At 39.8% G+C, this 17,886-nt stretch overlaps 2 protein-coding genes across 3 annotated transcripts; one reads left to right on the top strand and one right to left on the bottom strand.

The window, feature by feature from the left end:
* Positions 1-482: 482 nt before the first annotated feature.
* On the bottom strand, positions 483-2,456 carry LOC133452205 (uncharacterized). The gene is made up of 4 exons (XM_061731425.1): positions 2,402-2,456; positions 2,167-2,211; positions 1,643-1,791; positions 483-1,548 (listed from the first exon to the last, which is right to left on the bottom strand). Exons 1-4 carry the CDS (start codon positions 2,454-2,456, stop codon positions 868-870), a joined length of 930 nt encoding a protein of 309 aa, XP_061587409.1. The 3' UTR covers positions 483-867.
* Positions 2,457-7,287: 4,831 nt separating this feature from the next.
* pcyt1aa (phosphate cytidylyltransferase 1A, choline a) lies at positions 7,288-17,775 on the top strand. 2 transcript variants are annotated; one of them, XM_061732011.1, is made up of 9 exons: positions 7,288-7,578; positions 10,689-10,802; positions 11,036-11,132; positions 11,330-11,446; positions 11,649-11,800; positions 12,045-12,123; positions 12,309-12,451; positions 15,437-15,625; positions 15,743-17,775. In XM_061732011.1, the coding sequence occupies exons 2-9, from the start codon at positions 10,689-10,691 to the stop codon at positions 15,962-15,964; spliced, it is 1,113 nt and encodes a 370-aa protein (XP_061587995.1). In that variant the 5' UTR covers positions 7,288-7,578; the 3' UTR covers positions 15,965-17,775. The 2 variants fall into 2 exon arrangements, with proteins under 2 accessions (XP_061587995.1, XP_061587996.1); XM_061732012.1 differs by lacking the exon at positions 7,288-7,578 and adding an exon at positions 9,080-9,180.
* The last annotated feature ends 111 nt before the right edge of the window (positions 17,776-17,886 follow it).

Here is a 17,886-nt window from a genome sequence, read left to right as displayed (position 1 = left end):
TATGCATCTTTTTGGACTGTGGGAGGAAGCCGGAGTACCTGAAGGGAACCCACGCAAGCACGGGGAGAACATGCAAACTCCACACAGAAAGACCCTGCCTGGCCAGGGAGTCGAACCGGGAACCTTCCTGCTTCTTGGGGCAACAGTGCTAACCACCAAGCCACCGTGCTGCCATATTGAAATATATAAAAACTTCAAATATAAGCAGTAATCTGCTGTTTTCTATTTTACCAAGCTCTGTGAATGTAATGAAATAACACAACATCCATATCAAAACTCATTTACACACTTTTTTTTCACCTAGTTGTTGCTCTTTTTATTTGATTCGATTTTTTAACCCATTAAAAGTTTATTGTTCATTAGTCATAAACACATGTGTCACACGTGTCATTTGGAAACATCATTTATGTGCCCATCCATTCAACATTATCAATTGTGTAACTTGAATTATATTTTCACAATGTTGCCATAGTTTGGTCCTCACTATGTTATTGTAGTGGCAATCTTTCTTCTTCTGGCTACTCCACTTTACCACTACTATTAAGCAGTCTTCTTGGCAATAAGCTTGACACGAGAAAAAGAATCTTCCAAAGCAGTAACTCTGTTCAAAAATAATTTTACTTAAAAGCAAAAAACAAAGTTACAAGATTCACTCTGAGGTATTGTCAAAAAACTGTCTTGCTCCTTAGGCTGCTTAATCTGGTCTGAGCCAAGCTACTGTGATGTCATCAGCAGCATAATTAAAGGAGCAATTCCACATTTTAAAGAACAAATATAAACTATTGTAAGCGATACTAATATGGCTCTTACATTTATATTTCACGTCTTACCCTGGATAAAAGTGATCATATTTTGAGCACTTTGCTTTTATTGTGGCTCAGGAGCAGGGTCAGCATAACGGAAGGGATCATACAGATCACGTTTGAAATCATAAGGGTCAAAGTAAGAGCTGGGGGATTTCTCTGTGGCTGAAGGTGAGACTCCTGGGACACTCCCTTCAGTTTTTGTTTCTCCCTCTTCCACCACTTCCCCTTCAGCGGAGGGTGCTGGGTTAGACGTTTTCTGGACAGGACGGGGCGGGTGGTCAATGAGGCAGTCGGGATCCCAGTATGGGTCGCAGTCGTACTCCATGCCTTTGACTGTGACAGCAGTAGGGACAGGTGGGTCCGACTTTTCAGAGGCGGTAGCAGCTGGAGGTGGTTGGGCTGGAGCACCGGCTTTCATCTCCTCTTCTGTTTTGGGCCTGCAGGTGCTGTCGAACCTGGGGTCACACAGTACGGGGACAGCCCCCGTTGGCAGGTAGACAATCTGAGGTTTGCACAATAGGTCCATGGGATTGCAAAGATAAATCGTCTGAGCTTTCTCTAGAGGGTCTGGCGTAGGTGCAGAGGTGGTGGGAGGTGGAGGAGGCTGGGTTGTTGTGATGGGGGCCACAGTGCTCGTCAGGACACCCATGACATTTTGGTAACTGGAGGCATCTGGACCGAGAGTCAGCTCCAAATGACGCATCTGCTGATACAACATCCTGATCCTGTCGATCTCATAAAGCTAACCAGAGACACAGAGGAGAGGAGGAGAGAGAGTATTTTTTAGCTGATCACTTCATACCGTATGTCAGATTTTCCTTTCATCCTCTGCTTACCCCTTCAATGTGGCCGATGCTGTTGTAGAAGCGGTAGTAAGACTGAAAATCGGGGCTGCCTCTGTACCATTTTGGATCAATGTTCCTCTTGGGCCGAGAATTAGTCAAGAAATCATGTGCTTTAGCAGAATCAATCCTGACAGACTGTCCTGTGAAGGAATAGGGAACCATGAATGATGAGAAAAATACATACATTTAATTTAGACTGCAGATTCAGAAAGACATTTGAAAAAATAAACCTAGAGCTGTTGACACCTATAAAGAAACTGAGCTGAGCTGCCAGGTAGCTATTTTTTGTTATACATGTGTCTTTGAAATAACCAAATTCTTTTGTTGATTTAAATAATTAAATTCAGATTTAATAAAAGCAGAATTAGAACACAAGAAATTTCTATAGGCATTAAATAGGCCAAAACAAATCATTCAGCTATTAAATGTGTAATTTTCCCTCAGCCATAACCAAGTCAATCATTTTCTAAGTTTAGTTTGAATTTTACAATCTGAGAGGACGGTTGATAAAATACCTTCAGAGTTCTTTACCTTCACCAGAGATGTTGCTTCTAGCAAACCTATAGGGAGGCAAAAAAGAAAAGAAAGAAAAAACTAAATTAGACACCCAAAACAAAAATGTAAGAGTTGACTTTGTAAAGCACATCTGCATACTGTACATCTCCTTCTCTAGGCACTCTGAATAACTTGAACATTGTTTTCATTAACGGCAGATGATGAATAAATTGATACAATTTTGTTTGGACGAACCTGGCATCAGTAGCAGGCAGCATAGCACCCTCAACGTGGCCACCTGGGAACTCATTGTTGACATCTAAAGATGGGATGTCATACGATTTTTACTCTTGTAAGCAACCCCATTAAATAAAAAAAGAGCTCTGAATCTATCAACAGACACACAGATGTGCAGTAAATCTCTGCCAGTAACATTCATGTCAACTCTAAACAGATAATGACATATATTTTCTTTTCTTTCTTTCTTTTTTTTGTTAAGTTACTGCTGGATCTTTCTCATTTTTGTTGTCACTTTCTGCTCTATTTCACAGAAGTAAAAAAGCACAATATGAATGCATTTATTTTCAAAAGGTTCTCTACTTTAAAGTTTGAAATAAAATAAGGGGGAAAAAATAATATCCTTACCTGCTGATGCATCCCGGTTTAATCTGCAGCTCCACATGTCTGTCCATAAGTACTACTGTGAGTAATGGAGTGTTCTGATTGGCTGGTTTACTGCAAGTCGGCTCGACTCCACCCCCCCGTGCCTTTTCTTTTCAGATGTGAAAGAGCTCATTAGTACATTGAGCATGAAGCAGCAGTTATAATGCAACTTCAAACAAATTGTTGCACCTCATAAAGCCACAAGAATAAGTCTTGTGACACCGGGTGTACAGATACCACAGCTTGTTGCTCTCACCAGGACCTGAAATGCTTCATGGCGACAAGGGAACCATGCTTATAATTTAGAAATAACATATCTGTTAATGTACTGCAGCCAAATTTCAGTCAAATCTGGGGACCAATACAGCAAAATCAGGGGACATCTGTCCATCATGTCACACTCATTCCTGACAAACATGCCTGACAGGTAACAATTTACCCTCTGCCTCAGAACAGCTGGATATGTCCTTTTAACTCTGGTCAAGAAAAAAAGATAGGGTGGGGCCAAGCTGACTACTCTTTAAGTAAGAAATATGCAAGAATTATGGACTATCTTATCAAAGCACCAAATCACCATAACATAACCAGGAATCTGTTTAAAAAGTCGAGTTTATGTCGCTACAATCCCCACGTATATCTTCTTTTTGCATCATTTCATGTTAGTTTGTGCAGTGTGTGTCACCCACCTCCTGTTTCAGCAGTGTTGCAAATTCTAGCCCTCAAACTAGGAGGTAAGACTGTGATGACAGAGGGGAGGAAGGAGACGGGGTGTCTGAGGGTTCCTGCCAGCTGGCTAATGGAGACAATCGTACTGTAATTGCTCTGTATGCATGTCAAAAATGGAAGGGTAAAGTTCCCTGTTGCTCTCAAATCATGTACATTTTTCCCCCAGAGCACCAAGAAAAACAGCTCCAAGGTCTGTTTTACAGAAGGTGTTAGATGGAGGGTGCAACACCCTTGTGGTATGCTCTCACAAATATGGCATTTCATCATCTTGCAAGCCTGAGTGAACAGTGTCACTGGAATTTACTAATTTACTTTAACTGATGTTGAAATAGCTCTTATATTAACTTTTTTGTTGCACAAACAGAGCATTTCAGGTGCTCACAGTGATATAAATGAAAACCTTTAAGGCCAAGCAGCTGCTTAAAACATCTGCAGAGCACAGTCCAATTAAAGACTTTATTTTTTTTTCCCAGATTGAGATTATACCATAATTTGTCCAGATAGAAGTCATTTGTTGTAGTTTAAAGGTTCTTAACCACAACATTTTTGCCAAAGAGTAATTTTTAACTCCAAGAGGTCTGAACTCACACTTTGATTTCAAAATAGTTCCCCCAGGAGACCAGCTCCCCATCAGATCTGCTTGCTGTAGAGAGCAAGGATAAGGACTATCTCCAACACTTTGTGGCATGTCGCCCTGTTGGCCATTTTTTCACGAAGATGAACAGCAAGTTCCATTTTAGTGGCCGGATGCTGAAAAACGCTTAACTATAGCCCTTAGTTCTTCTACCTGGTGTGCTTCATTATAAACAATACAAAAATCCTGGTTTTTGGTTTGTGGTCTTATTCATCGTGTTAAGTTCTGGTAACTTGGATGGCTAATCAAAGTCAAGTCGTTCAGATCAGTGAGCTGGTATGCAGAGTCTAGATATCAGTATGGGAACAGGAATTGAAAAATCAGGATCTGTTAATAAGTTACTGGTGTAAGGTTTTCAAATTAGATTTTACAATGTGTTGCCACCTCAAGATCATCAATCATCATAACATGAGCTCCTCTGATCTTCAAGGGAAACGACACTTTGCCTTGGAGCTCTCTACAGGCCAAAGGAAGAGTGCTGATTCCACTCTTCACACCTCATTACAAAATGATATCCCTTTTTGCTAAAGAAAAAAACTGGGAAAGAATAAATCCTGATCTGTTTGTAAGGAATATGCGTATAGTAAAAACCTTATTGAGTCTTGATACCATTTCAGTATATCACCACATCCGGCCTCTCTTTGATTACACATAGGTCCCGGTGAGCAGTAGGAATACATGTGCACCTTTATTAAACCTCAGTCATGTTCCCCTTTACAACTAAATGTAAGTTGCGTAATCATAATTGTGTTTAAATGGCTGGTGAGTACAACCAAATCATTTTAACCATTACAACTGTTTTACTTGTCATTCAGTAAGATCTAGACAAATCAAAATCAAGAAACGCAACCTGACATGTACATGTCTTAGATTAGTCAGTGTTAGAAGTTTATATGTGTGCACAGCTGTTATATTAATTGAAAATGGCGTTTTGGATTAGTAAAAAATGATAACTAATCAAAAATTTGAAATAAAGATGCAAATTATAACATACATGTATCGTCACACCAAGACACAGACTATAATAATATCAGCTGTGTCTGTATTGTGTTATGTAGTGTCTCAGTATTGCAGTGGGAGATTGTGTTTTATGCTGTGATGAAGCAATGATTAATTAGGCAACCTGTTTTATTACATTTCACTCTACAGGAAAACCATTCACATTAATGCAGTGCATTATAGAAATACATGTGGAATATTATGGGGAGAAAACAATGTATTGTTGTACAATGTAATGTATTATGTATTAAATTAAGTGAAAATTTAAATATTACTAAAGGTGGAATTCACTGTTGTGTCAGTGCTTCGAACAAACAATATGTAAAAGTCTGTATGTGAGATGTGAATTATCCCCATCCAGAAGCCAAGTACAAGTAAACATCCTACCTGCTTTTTTAGCACTGTTTTTCTTTCTTTCCCGTACTGCACTACTTTTTATTTTTCATTCCAATGTAAATTGTTGTTAAGAGAGTACGGTATTTGGGTCACATCATAAATGAGGATCTTTGTGATGATGATGACATCCAGCGTCAGTGCTGTAAACTCTATGCTCAGGCCAATATGCTTGCCTATAGATTCCATATGTGCACAGCTGATGTTAAGGTAAATCTATTCAGAGCCTATTGTACACCTCTTTACACAGCTCACCTTTGGTGTAATTATACCACCGCCAAGCTAAAGAAGTTGCAGGTAGCATATAATGATGCGTTCAGGATCCTCCTTAAGCTTCCAAGATGGACAAGTGCAAGCACTTTATTTGTTAATTGTTATGTCCCCACATTCCATGCTCTGCTGAGGAATTTTATGTTTAAATTTATGTGACTTACTAAGATCAAACGGAGCGATACAAGGTACACATCTGGACTATGGAAACATTGGAACAGATGTTTGCATGTATTTTAATGTGTGACCTGTAATTTTTATGTATTTTATATGGAACCTTTTGAGTCTGTAATAAAGTATTCATTCATATATACTGTTTATATTTTGTAATTTTATATTTTCTTACTTTTTTTTACCCTTTCCTTGTGTGTGTTGAGTGTACTGCTGCTGCACAAAGTGAATTTCTCCATTGTAATTGAGGTAGAAATAAAGGACAATCTAATCCAGGGGTGTCAAATGTGCAGCCCGCGGGCCGCATGCGGCCCGAGAGAGGTTTTCATGCGGCCCGCGAGAAGTTTCCAATGCAAAAAAAAACGAAATGTTAATTTACTAAAAAGGAAGGCATAAATAATTGCCATGAATCGCAGCATATCCGATGATATATTTCTTCTACAAATCCATCGTTATTCCACAAATAGAGCAGTTTTTGACATTTTTTTTTGTTTTCTAGAATGCATTTGCCGATTTTATTTCTTTGTAGACGGTCGTTTATTTTTATTAACTGACTACTATTATATAGTTTCGCAGGAAAAATATCACGGCTAAAAAAGATGATAGAAGATATTTATTCAGAGAATTTCAGTTTTGAATACGAGGATAGTGACAAAGTAAAACAGTTAAAAAAGAAGTGCTGACTTTTTCGGCACACTGGCGTAAATATCCACGCCAATTTTTAAAAATAAATACACTTAATTGTACTGGAAAAATCTCTAAATCACAAAGATAGATAGACTTTATAGATAGACTTTATTAAGAGACTCAGGGTCCATTTAAAAAAAAAAAAAGACAAACACACATACAAAGAAACACTCTTGGATGTAATAAGAAAGATTTTGCTTTTAATTAAATCTCCTATAAAAAAGCGAAATATTAAAAAAAAAACATACTTGTTTCTGTTTATCTTTGTAAAATGATCTTAAAAGTATTTTACGTAATTTGAAAAAAAAACGAGAAATTTCAAGAAAAGATCCTGAAGAAATATATTTTACATAATTAGAGTGTAAACAAAGTGCATATTTCATTTAAAATTAAGTAAATTGATATTGGATTAGATAACAATAGTAAAAAAAAAATGGTCAAATCCGGCCCGCCAAGCAAAATGAGTTTGACACCCCTGATCTAATCTAATCTAATGTTGCCACCAGGCGTGTCCACCAGGGGGCAGCACAACCCAGGAAAGAAACAGGAAACGTGTCATAGTTTAATTTCCTGTCAGGATGTCACAGTTTTGTAGTTTCCGTGTTGGTGACCTGTCAGCGTTGTAGTCTTCAGCCTCCTACTACTAATAAATAGTATTTATTGGGTCTTGTAGATATTGGCCCCCGGCGGAGCGAGCCCAGGGCCGTCAGCCCCGCCTCTTACCCCCCCTGGTGTCGTTAGTGATGTGAGATAAGAGTCGGGCTGAAGTTAACTCCACATTAGCCTCCGCGGTGCTAGCGGCGCTAGCTCCCCTGCTGACGGGACGAGGGCAGGAAGCCGAGGCTGAAACCGCCCACCTCCACACACTGATCCGGGCAGAACCTGCACGGTAAGTCCGCACACACGGAGATCAGGGGTCCGTTTACAGCCAAATACCACGTCCCAGGGGCTGATTGATCAGCTGCTGGACGGAATAAAGCAGGGGTTTAACCCCCGAGCAGCTCCGGGGTTTACTGGTTTACTGGTCCGTCAGCTGATTCCTCACTTGTTGTTTTTACCTTACTGCAGCTGCAGTTTGGTCGTGTGTTTCCACGTCTTTGCAATAGTTATCAATGATGGATCAAACTAGGCTAGAAACCGCGACTACTTGGGAGTATTTTGTGAAGTTTGTGTCTCTCAGGGAGGTCGGGGGGCCAGACACGGCCAGGACATGGACCGACTGCCCTAAAGGCTGATTTATGGTCCGCGTTACACCGACGCAGAGCCTACGGCGTAGGGTACGCCGTCGATTTAACGCAGAACCATAAATCAGGCTTGAATCTAAACAGAGAATAGCCTGTGCAACAGCAGCAACAGCTGCAGCGATGTGTGACACATATCTGTCAAAGGTTAATTCTGGTTTCTGAAGTATTCTCATAGATTACTCCACTAGTAAGTAAACAAATATGAATTGATCATTGATCATTTTTTTTTAATCAATCAAATCCTCACACATACAGGACTGTCTCAGAAAATTAGAATATTGTGATAAAGTTCTTTATTTTCTGTAATGCAATTTAAAAAAACACAAATGTCATACATTTTTGATTAATTACAAATCAACTGAAATATTGCAAGCCTTTTATTATTTTAATATTGCTGATTATGGCTTATAGTTTAAGATTAAGATTCCCAGAATATTCTATTTTTTTTAGATAGGATATTTGAGTTTTCTTAAGCTGTAAACCATGATCAGCAATATTAAAATAATAAAAGGCTTGCAATATTTCAGTTGATTTGTAATGAATCCAGAATGTATGACATTTTGGGTTTTGTAATTGCATTACAGAAAATCACAATATTCTAATTTTCTGAGACAGTCCTGTAGACAGTTGGGTGGATGAAAGTGTTGAGCCTAAACGTCTTTGAGCTCTTGGAAACTGATTTCAATATATTGTTATTGATTTGATCAAATAGACAAACAGTAAAACAACATGCTGCAGCATTATCCTCTTACTAAATTATGTAAGGTTTTTTTCGCGTGTGTGAACATTTCTTGCAAAGCCTCTGTTGAAACAAGACTTGGCGCTGTATTTTTGTTGCTTTCTTATTATAGCAGCCAGTTACAGTTGTGAAGACATGTGCTTTTTCGTGCCCCGTGTTGGATCAGGTTGCTGTCACCACCAGGAACATGTTCTGCCACGTCCTTCACTCATTGTATTGAGTCATAGTCTCGTAACTGATTGAGCAGCTGATGCATCAGCCTTGCTGGATCGTTTATACTCACATGCTCTAGGATTTTCACTAAACTGGCACTGTTGGGAAATTAGAAGTTTAGGTGATGGAGAAAGATGTATATTTCACAATGTAATACCATATAAAACCAACCGCCTTGAGTTTAACTCTAAATACTGGTTGAAGTGAGCGCTAAGCTGGTTGGGTCTGTGGAGCGTTGAACATTACGCACATCACTGGTCACAACGGTGGTGGCGTGCACCAGGGCAGTGTATTGGTGAGTTAAGATTTACACATTGGGCATTTTACATGAGATGGTTGGTTTTTTTTTTTTGGTTTTTTTTGCTTTTATTATTTTGTTCAGTTCAAATCAGTGTAGATTTTTATGTTTGGTTTGTTTGTCCCTTTGGTAGCATTAAAAGTGAGTCCAGAGAATAGAGAAAGAAAGAGCTGGAGGGAATCAAAATAAAAAGAGCATGAAATTAGACATAAAAACAGCTATAATGTCGAGGCAGTTACAGAGATGGATGAAAGATGGAGAAACAGCATCCAGAGGTTAAACATAAGAACCGGTTTTTCAGTTATACAGGATTTTTTTTTTTAATAGAATTTTATTTCATTTCATGTGTTTTAAATTGCACATGCCCGTTGTAACTTAAAAATGTAAACTGTATTTCATAAATATTTATTCCTTTTCTTGAGTGTCTACAGTAGCAGTAACAATGGGAAATTCTTATTCTTATTCCTATTCTGTTGCACATGTCACACATCTACTGATCCAAATGAAAAGAATGTGATTTGAATTATGAGGAGGCCGTTCTCTAGTCCAGCTTTATGTTAAGGAATAACGCTTGTGGGAAAATAACAAAGGTTATTATTTGAGTATGAAATAAAGAGGTGACAACTTTAGACATGTGAAAATATTGAAGCCTTGCTTTTTAATGTCCTGTGGCTTCATATTTACTGAGAATAAATGCGTGGAATGTGGCAGAGCCTCTGTCCATATCACTACCAACCTTGTAATTTGATACCAGTACTTTTTTTCTGAGATTTTGTTTTGGAGTATGCTGGGTAGATAACAAATCTGTTAGACAGGTTGGATGAGTGAGTCAGATACGCACAGTTATAGACTTACTTGTTGTGAACTTGGACTTGAGCAGACATTTCTCTGCAGCCTTTTCCCTTAGTGATTACATTTATTTGCTCCAGCTTCTTAACTGTAAGATTAATTGTCTCAAGGTCGGTTTAACCAAAGAAGCCATCTGAAACGTTATATGTAGATTATGGAGAATTATCATGGGCAATTTACTTAATGAGCACATTTAGTTATTTGCAATCTTGTTTTGGGATAACTAGAGAAGATGTCCTGAATTAAATTTTATATATATATAATGCAATCAAATATAAAGTTAGTCAATTTTGTATAGCTAGGTACAAACCCATTGCTATCAGACTGGGTGCTGGGTAGGCTGAACCTTTTTTTCTTTCCTTAATTCCAAAGTGTCTCTGTGGTTCATCTGGCCGAAGCACGTATTGTGTTCCTCTTCTTTTACTTGGTCAAAGGTAACTTGGCTTATGTTACCTTCCATAACCCTTCAGTTGTCCAGATTTACATTCCTTCGAGTCTACTTAAATTATGTAACACAGTTAGACACGGGGAAGGGCACATGACCGTGTGTGAAGCTGAATGTGTTTGTCCGTTTTATATTTATACAAGGACATAACGAACCAGTGCATGTGAAGAATGGCATGTTTTTAGTTCCTTTGTTCTTGCATGTGAACCAGATGGAGGCCCAAAGCTCCTGCGAGCTGCTGTTGTCCAGGAAGAGAAGAAGAGAAGACTCCAATGGAGAGACTGAGGAGGGGGAAAGACTAGGGAAAATCCCCAGATGCACCGTGGTAAGTCAGCTGTGTGCTTCAGCTATCATTGGAAAGCATGTGAGTTCTGTAGTTTCTCGAGGTGCTGTGCCTTTCATTATAGTGTCTTTCCTGTAGAAAGTAAACACAGCTGCAAAGTTCATGAAGCACTAACTATTTAGAACATTGTAGATTTCAACAGAAGAATGCATTAATTAAAAGAAAGTTTAATTTATGACAGACGTCCTCTTATTCTGCTTGTTTTGTGTCCGTAGGGATTGAAACACCCTGCACCTTTTGCAGATGAACTTGTACCGGCTGATAAACCCTATGAGAGAGTCAGCATGGAGGTGGCAAAGAGGGGAACGCCCTGTGAGTCTGAACCTTCAGCCTTTCTAGAGACACATCTAAATGTTACACTGTTCTTTAATGCCTTTTTTTAACTTGCTGGGTTTTTTTTTTCTTTTGCAACCAAAAAGAAGTTTTTATTTGAGTGAAATTGCAAGAACAAGTACCGGTACATGGTTACTATTGTGAATAATTTCTTAAACTTGTCTCTCTCTGTCCAGCTAACAGACCAGTGCGAGTCTATGCAGATGGCATCTTTGATGTTTTTCACTCAGGTCACGCCAGAGCTCTCATGCAGGCTAAATGCCTCTTTCCAAATACGCATCTTATTGTAGGAGGTGAGTGTGAAAGTGTGAGTTTGGACAAGTATGAATATCCCACGTGTATTATCGGTGTTCCTTTACCTTTGGCTGCAGCAGTTCTGTTAACTAATGTCTTGAAAATTGAGTGTTATCTCCATGGTTCTATATGCAAACCAGCTTCAAAATCTCTTTCCCTTGACTTTTAAAATGTTCTTTTTCTGTCAATGTCCATTTATAGTGTGCAGTGATGATCTAACCCACAAATACAAGGGCTTCACTGTGATGAATGAGGATGAACGGTATGATGCTATCAGACATTGTCGCTACGTGGATGAAGTGGTACGAAACGCTCCCTGGACATTATCGCCAGAGTTCCTCGCTAGACATCGTGTGAGTGGATTGCACAGATTCATAGAGAAACACCAGTTATAGGATACTTAGTCCTAGAGGTCTTTTGTTGAGAAAGAAAAGGTTTTTTTAAGAGCCTCTGAAAATGAGTATGTCCAACTCCCATCTCTGAACAGTTCTTCTCCCGGATGTTTTTGTTTTCTTTTTTTCTATGTACAGTATTTTATTTTAGTTCACCATAGATCTGTATCTTCTGTTTTGATGTGTGTTGTTAAAACCTCTCCAGATCGACTTTGTGGCCCATGACGACATTCCGTACTCATCAGCGGGCAGTGATGACGTGTACAAGCACATTAAAGAAGCTGGTGAGTGCCAGCGTAAGCTGATGTAGGAGGGAGTGTAGCATTTATTTGCATTTACTGCAGTGGTCCATGTGTACACAGTTAGTTCCAGAAATCATAAAACCAAATGAATTGCTTGTCATTGTGTGTCCATTACTAGCAAGTAACAGTCTTCTTCTTGTCCTCTCCTCCCTTTCTGTTCTCTTTAGGCATGTTTGCCCCAACGCAGCGCACGGAGGGCATATCCACGTCTGACATCATCACTCGCATTGTCAGAGACTACGATGTGTATGTGAGGCGCAACCTGCAGAGAGGATACACAGCCAAAGAACTTAACGTCAGCTTCATCAATGTATGAAACTTTGATTCTACTTATTATTAATGTGCCCTGCAGTCTAACACACTTGCCAAGTTTAGACCTGGAATTGACATGCATCCTAAGAAATCTGATCACAAGTGGCCAGTACTTAGTAACTGTGTTCACATCTGGCTTTATATACAATATAAATCAGGATGTACACAATGCAAGGAAAGATCCGGGTCTGCTGGAGTCTATCCCAGCTCATTACAGGCGAAAGGCCGGGGTAAATCCTGGACAGGTCGCCAGTCCATCGCAGGGCCACATATATAGACAAACAACCATGTACACTCTCACACACACACACACACACACACACACACACACACACACACACACACACACACACACACACACACACACACACACACACACACACACAATCACACCTACGGGCAATTTAGAATCGTCAGTCAACCTGACATGCATGTTTTTGGACTGTGGGAGGACCAGGAAAAGGAAATTGAATGACGATGAGTTTTATTGCAATCAGTCATCAGATGAATCGTCACCTAAGATAATATCTTTAGTTTATTCTCAGTCCCCTAATCTGTCTCAGTAATTCAGACTTTTAAGTGGTAATACTTGTTTCAGATCACCTTCAAATACTTCCAGAGTGATGGGATCTGAAACCATTTGTGCTGTCCCTTTGGATTAACATTTGCCATCTGACTGGATTTACTGAGATGCATTTTAATGTCACAGTTTCTCTTTGTCGTCTGCCTGGTTACTTCCTCTTTCCTTGGCAGCTTAAGAAATACACAAAGTCTTTGTTTTAAGCCTCCAATACTTTTGTATCAATTTGTGAAATTAATTACAGATGTAGAAACCCTCTTTAAAGGCTTTGAGGCGGCTGTTGAGTTAACCCCAAACTGGGCAGAGCAAACAAGCCTGGCTGCTGGTGGGAACATGCCCGTCTGACCTAAGTCATTACAAGCTAACTATTATAGTTAGACTCAGCTCATGTTAAGCCATAATGCTAACTGGCATTACTTTATATTCAGTCTGATCAAATCTATCTGTCCATCTTCATTTCTGATGTTACTGAAAAGACATTTGAAACGAGTACTACCAGAGCTGAAATGAGGCCTGCTGGAGCTCCGACCCTGGACGAGCCAATACTTCACTGACCGATGGGGACTCGGGGTCCATGGAGCTCTGCAGGAGCTCGGTCTGAACAGGAGACAGAGGAAAAGTTTGCTGGTTGCTTGTGGCTGGCGGTCCAGTTGGACGACCTGAAAGGGTCCAGGCCGACCTTGATGGTGGCCCTGCTGAACCGAACCAGCTCTATGCTTTACTCCACTAACCTTTTGGCAGCCTTCACCCTTGAGCAAATATAGCTGCTGCCCTCTGTTTAGCTAAGCTTTGTCCCTGGACCCTTCCAGGGTAACCCGGTACAATTAACACACTACAAGTTCTCAAACTTCACTCGAAAATGCATTTGCATTCGTAGTCAACTTAGTAACTGAAAGCTGCATCGGTTCTGGGACTGAAAAACCAGTCATCAGCTGAGCACCAATTTGTTTGGCAGTCGAAGTGTTGGAGCTCGTATGCTGTGTTAAATTCCCCTTCCCCCACGTGTAGAAAGGTGATGTAATGTTTGCACCATTGACTCACAGTAAGAAAGTTTCCAGTTTGAATCTTGACTAGGGCCTTTCTGTGAGGAGTTTCCATGTTCTCTTTGCAGCTGTGGGTATTTTTCTTGTATTTAGACTTCCTTCCACCTCACAAAAGTCTATATGTTTGACTGACTGGCATGAGTGTGTCTGTGTTATTTATTGGAAACCTGTCCAAGGTATACGCTGCCTCTCATTTGATGGCGGCTTGGATAGACTTCAGCACCCCGTGATTTTGACCAGGATGGAGTGGATAAATATAGTGGGTGGATAGCAAACATTTGCCAAACATGGCCCTGTGCGTTATGATCGTACATCTCCGCTTTGGACAGAAGTCCAAGGACAAAGTCTTGTGGTTGGTTGAGAAGTAACTTTTCAAACCCAAACCATGCTGCCATGTTGTTTAGTGGCTTTTTCCTGGGAAAATCTTCCTAATAAGTCGTACTTAATCAGTATTTTTCAAATTGTGATGTTAGGAATTTGGAAATGTAACATTGTGAGGCCTATGGATACTGAAATTTATCTTGGCTTAGAAGTTTTTTTCTTCTTTTTTTTTTTTGTTTTTTTTTTTGTTTTCGCAATTCCTCTGACACAGTCTGACCTTGAGGTGAACTTACCGGGACATCCGTTCTTGGGGAGATTTAATAACTTTCCAGGATAGAATGGTAGGCTGGCTGGAATGTTTTCCACTCGCAAATAATATTTCACTCCATAAAACCAATAAAAAAATGGTGGACTCCAAATTTTTTGTAACCTTTAACAAGATTGATAGGCTGCAGCTATTGCTTCTCTAAGCTCATTACTGACGTCTTTCCTTTTTGCCATTATGTTATCACAATTCTGAATTCTCCAGATCAGGAAATTGTAATAGTGTCTGCTTTAGCCAAGGCAAGTTTATTTGTATAGCACAATTCAACAACAAGGGGATTCAACGTGCTTTACACATGAAAACATCACATAGTGGAAATAAAAAGCACGATTTAAGTTTAAACAAAAAAGCAACAAAAACAAAAACATAATTTGAAGAGTTTAAAAGCAGTAAATAAAGGCAGACAGAAAAAGTTAAAAAGAAGTAAATGAGATGCAAGAATATAAAGGTTGTAGTGCATTATGGGGGATTATAGTTAACAGTAAATAACTTTCAACCTTGACTTAAAGCAACTGAGAGTTTCAGCAGCAACCCTGATGCATTCTGCATACATTTAGGACACAAGTGGTATTTATGTAATTTAGGATCTATTTTCATATCATGAGCTGATTTTTATAGTATATGTATCAAAAGGGTTTAGATTCTTTTTCAGTGACTGTTTCCAGTTTTTATTTAGTGTATATTTGTCTCCTTTGCTGTCCTCACACTCACCAGGAAAAGAAGTACCACTTGCAGGAGCGTGTGGACAAAGTGAAGAGGAAGGTACGTGACGTTGAGGAGAAGAGCAAAGAATTTGTCCAGAAGGTGGAGGAGAAAAGCATTGACCTCATCCAGAAGTGGGAGGAGAAATCCAGGGAATTCATTGGTAACTTCTTACAGATGTTTGGCCCTGAAGGAGCTCTGGTGAGGATCCAGCTGTTTTTTTTTGTTTTTTTTAAGTACTCATGCAATCCTTTATATCCACTTGCTGGATAATCATTTGCCATGAAGGATAACCTCTGTTTCATCTACCCTGGGCAGAAGCACATGCTGAAGGAAGGGAAAGGCCGCATGCTGCAGGCCATCAGCCCCCGGCAGAGTCCCAGCAGCAGCCCCACCCGCGAGGAGCGCTCGCCGTCTCCCACATTCCGGCTCCCGTTCTTCTCCAAGACGTCCCCTCCCCCGTCCCCTCCCCCCCACCACAGCGGGGCCCGCGGATACCTCATCAGTGATGACGACGACGACGAAGATGATGAAAGCTAAACTGCATCCGATCCTCCGCCGGGGTCGTAGTCAGCGCTACCAGTTCACTGGGTTTTCATCGAGCTCCTGCTTCAAATTTTATTTTGGTTCTTGTTTAACTTTTAGAACTTGAGCGTCAGAGTCACTTGTAACAACCAGGTTCTCCTCCGTTCTTGTTTTTAACAGCCAGTTTTCCATTCTTTACGTTTCTGTGGTCAGTAGCGTTGCCACTAATCACCCAGGAGTTAGTTTCATTTATCTCTGTCACTTTTTATGTTGTCACTCACTGTCACTTAGGAAGACTTTCAGGTGTTTCACTCACTGCACAGTACCATCTAAGATGGTACTTTTTAGCTTAGCGTTAAGGTGCAGTAGGAGGTTTTGCTTTCGTTATGGCTTCAGCAGGAAGGCTTGTAGGTGTTTTGGTCACTTGTTGCTGCAGATGTAGTTTCAACATGGAAGAGGCGAACTGAGGGATTATGAGACACTATTTAGTATCATGGGGGGACGTTTGTCAGAGAGGATCAGGATACTTTTTTAAATGGCCTATTTGTGTGTTAGGACAGTTTATTTTCACACTAAATTAACCTAATTTTGCTTTTCACATAACACCAGGAAGACTCCAGATTACTTTGGGTCCGAGTTGAATCTAAGTACATGTCATCTAAATGGCAGCTTTTTCCCGAGGCTCGTCTGCCTGAGCGGGGCTGTGCTTGCATGTGTATATGCATGTAATGTTCACGTGTGCAAGCTCTTCATGTCAATGCATTGATTGACAGATTTGGTCCCAGTTTTTACTTTATTGCATATAGTAATAAATTTGCTTTTAAATTTTGTTTGCTTATAAGAATTAGTCTATGGAGGACTACTTCAAGCTACATGCCTTTCAATGGTGTCTTTACTGTAATGTAATGCAGATTGGGGCCTGTGGGGAAGGGGTTATTTTCATGATGCCCATCTTATACTCCACAGTATTACAAGTATTAGATCTTCATAAATAAAAAAAAAAATGTTTAAAGACCACTTATTTGGAAGAAAGTGTCCAGCTGCTGTCATTTGGGGGGCAAAAATGGGGACATTTAATGAATGAAACTACCCCAAGGGTGGCTTGTTTGCATGGCACTTCCTCTAAAGCAAGCAGACTGTTTCTCCCAGTTTGCAGTAGTTTAGATTGTTTTTCATTAATAAACTGGACAGTACTGTTGCAGAGCACGAAGACAAAACTAGATCAAACACGTGTCGCTACCTCCTTCCCTCAACTTGTTCTCCAAGATGAGCACAAAAAGTGAGGACTTTTTCTTTTCAAAAAGGCACTGTTGCAGCAATAACACAAATAGGACTTCAAATATTTACAAAATTCCAGTCTCCATTCGGCCTGCATCTCCAGTGACAAGACACTTGTCATGTGTTCCTCTGAGAATGAATTCAACATCACATCTGTTAACAGATGCCAAATTAATTCGATGTAGGCTCAACTTCCCTCAATCCTACTTAGTTTTCCTAAGTTCATGCAGGTGCACATCAGAATTATAGGTCCAGTGTATTATGCTCAGACAGATCCAGCCAAGATTTTGGTGCTATGCTGCTTTCGGGAAGCCTTGCTTTGATTCTCGTGGAATCTTTCCTTTAAATCAGTGTGAATTTCAGTGTGAGCATGTCCGTGTGAAGAAAGGAGTAGCAAGCCAATAACAGCCACTACTTATGAGATGCAAACAGAAGTAATGTTTCTCCAAGTAAATGTTTTCAATGTCTTATGTTACTGTGTGGAGTCTTAAAACCTGGTTGTAGAAGAAAAAGCAAAACAGTTTATTAAAAACCACATTGGCCAAAAATATCGAACCTCTTTTCCTTGTGTAAACAAGTTCTTTTTGGTTTTCTGTATTTAACTTATGACTAAGCATTCAGGTTTAAATTTCTCATTTAGACAGTTTCTCAAAAAAAAA

Source organism: Cololabis saira, chromosome 10 (assembly GCF_033807715.1).
Source record: "Cololabis saira isolate AMF1-May2022 chromosome 10, fColSai1.1, whole genome shotgun sequence".
Classification (NCBI taxonomy): domain Eukaryota; kingdom Metazoa; phylum Chordata; class Actinopteri; order Beloniformes; family Belonidae; genus Cololabis; species Cololabis saira.
Note: the sequence above shows the minus strand (reverse complement) of the source record. Positions and strands in the feature narration are given on the sequence as shown.

Excerpts from the sequence above, each read along its gene's own strand:
- LOC133452205 (XM_061731425.1), bottom strand. The coding sequence starts at position 2,456 with ATGAGTTCCCAGGTGGCCACGTTGAGGGTGCTATGCTGCCTGCTACTG. Across the intron at positions 1,792-2,166 it reads GAAGGTAAAGAACTCTGAAG|GACAGTCTGTCAGGATTGAT; the intron begins GTATTTTATCAA and ends ATTCCTTCACAG. Across the intron at positions 1,549-1,642 it reads GCATCGGCCACATTGAAGGG|CTTTATGAGATCGACAGGAT; the intron begins GTAAGCAGAGGA and ends GTCTCTGGTTAG.
- pcyt1aa (XM_061732011.1), top strand. The coding sequence starts at position 10,689 with ATGGAGGCCCAAAGCTCCTGCGAGCTGCTGTTGTCCAGGAAGAGAAGA. Across the intron at positions 11,447-11,648 it reads TACGCATCTTATTGTAGGAG|TGTGCAGTGATGATCTAACC; the intron begins GTGAGTGTGAAA and ends GTCCATTTATAG. Across the intron at positions 12,452-15,436 it reads TTAACGTCAGCTTCATCAAT|GAAAAGAAGTACCACTTGCA; the intron begins GTATGAAACTTT and ends CACACTCACCAG.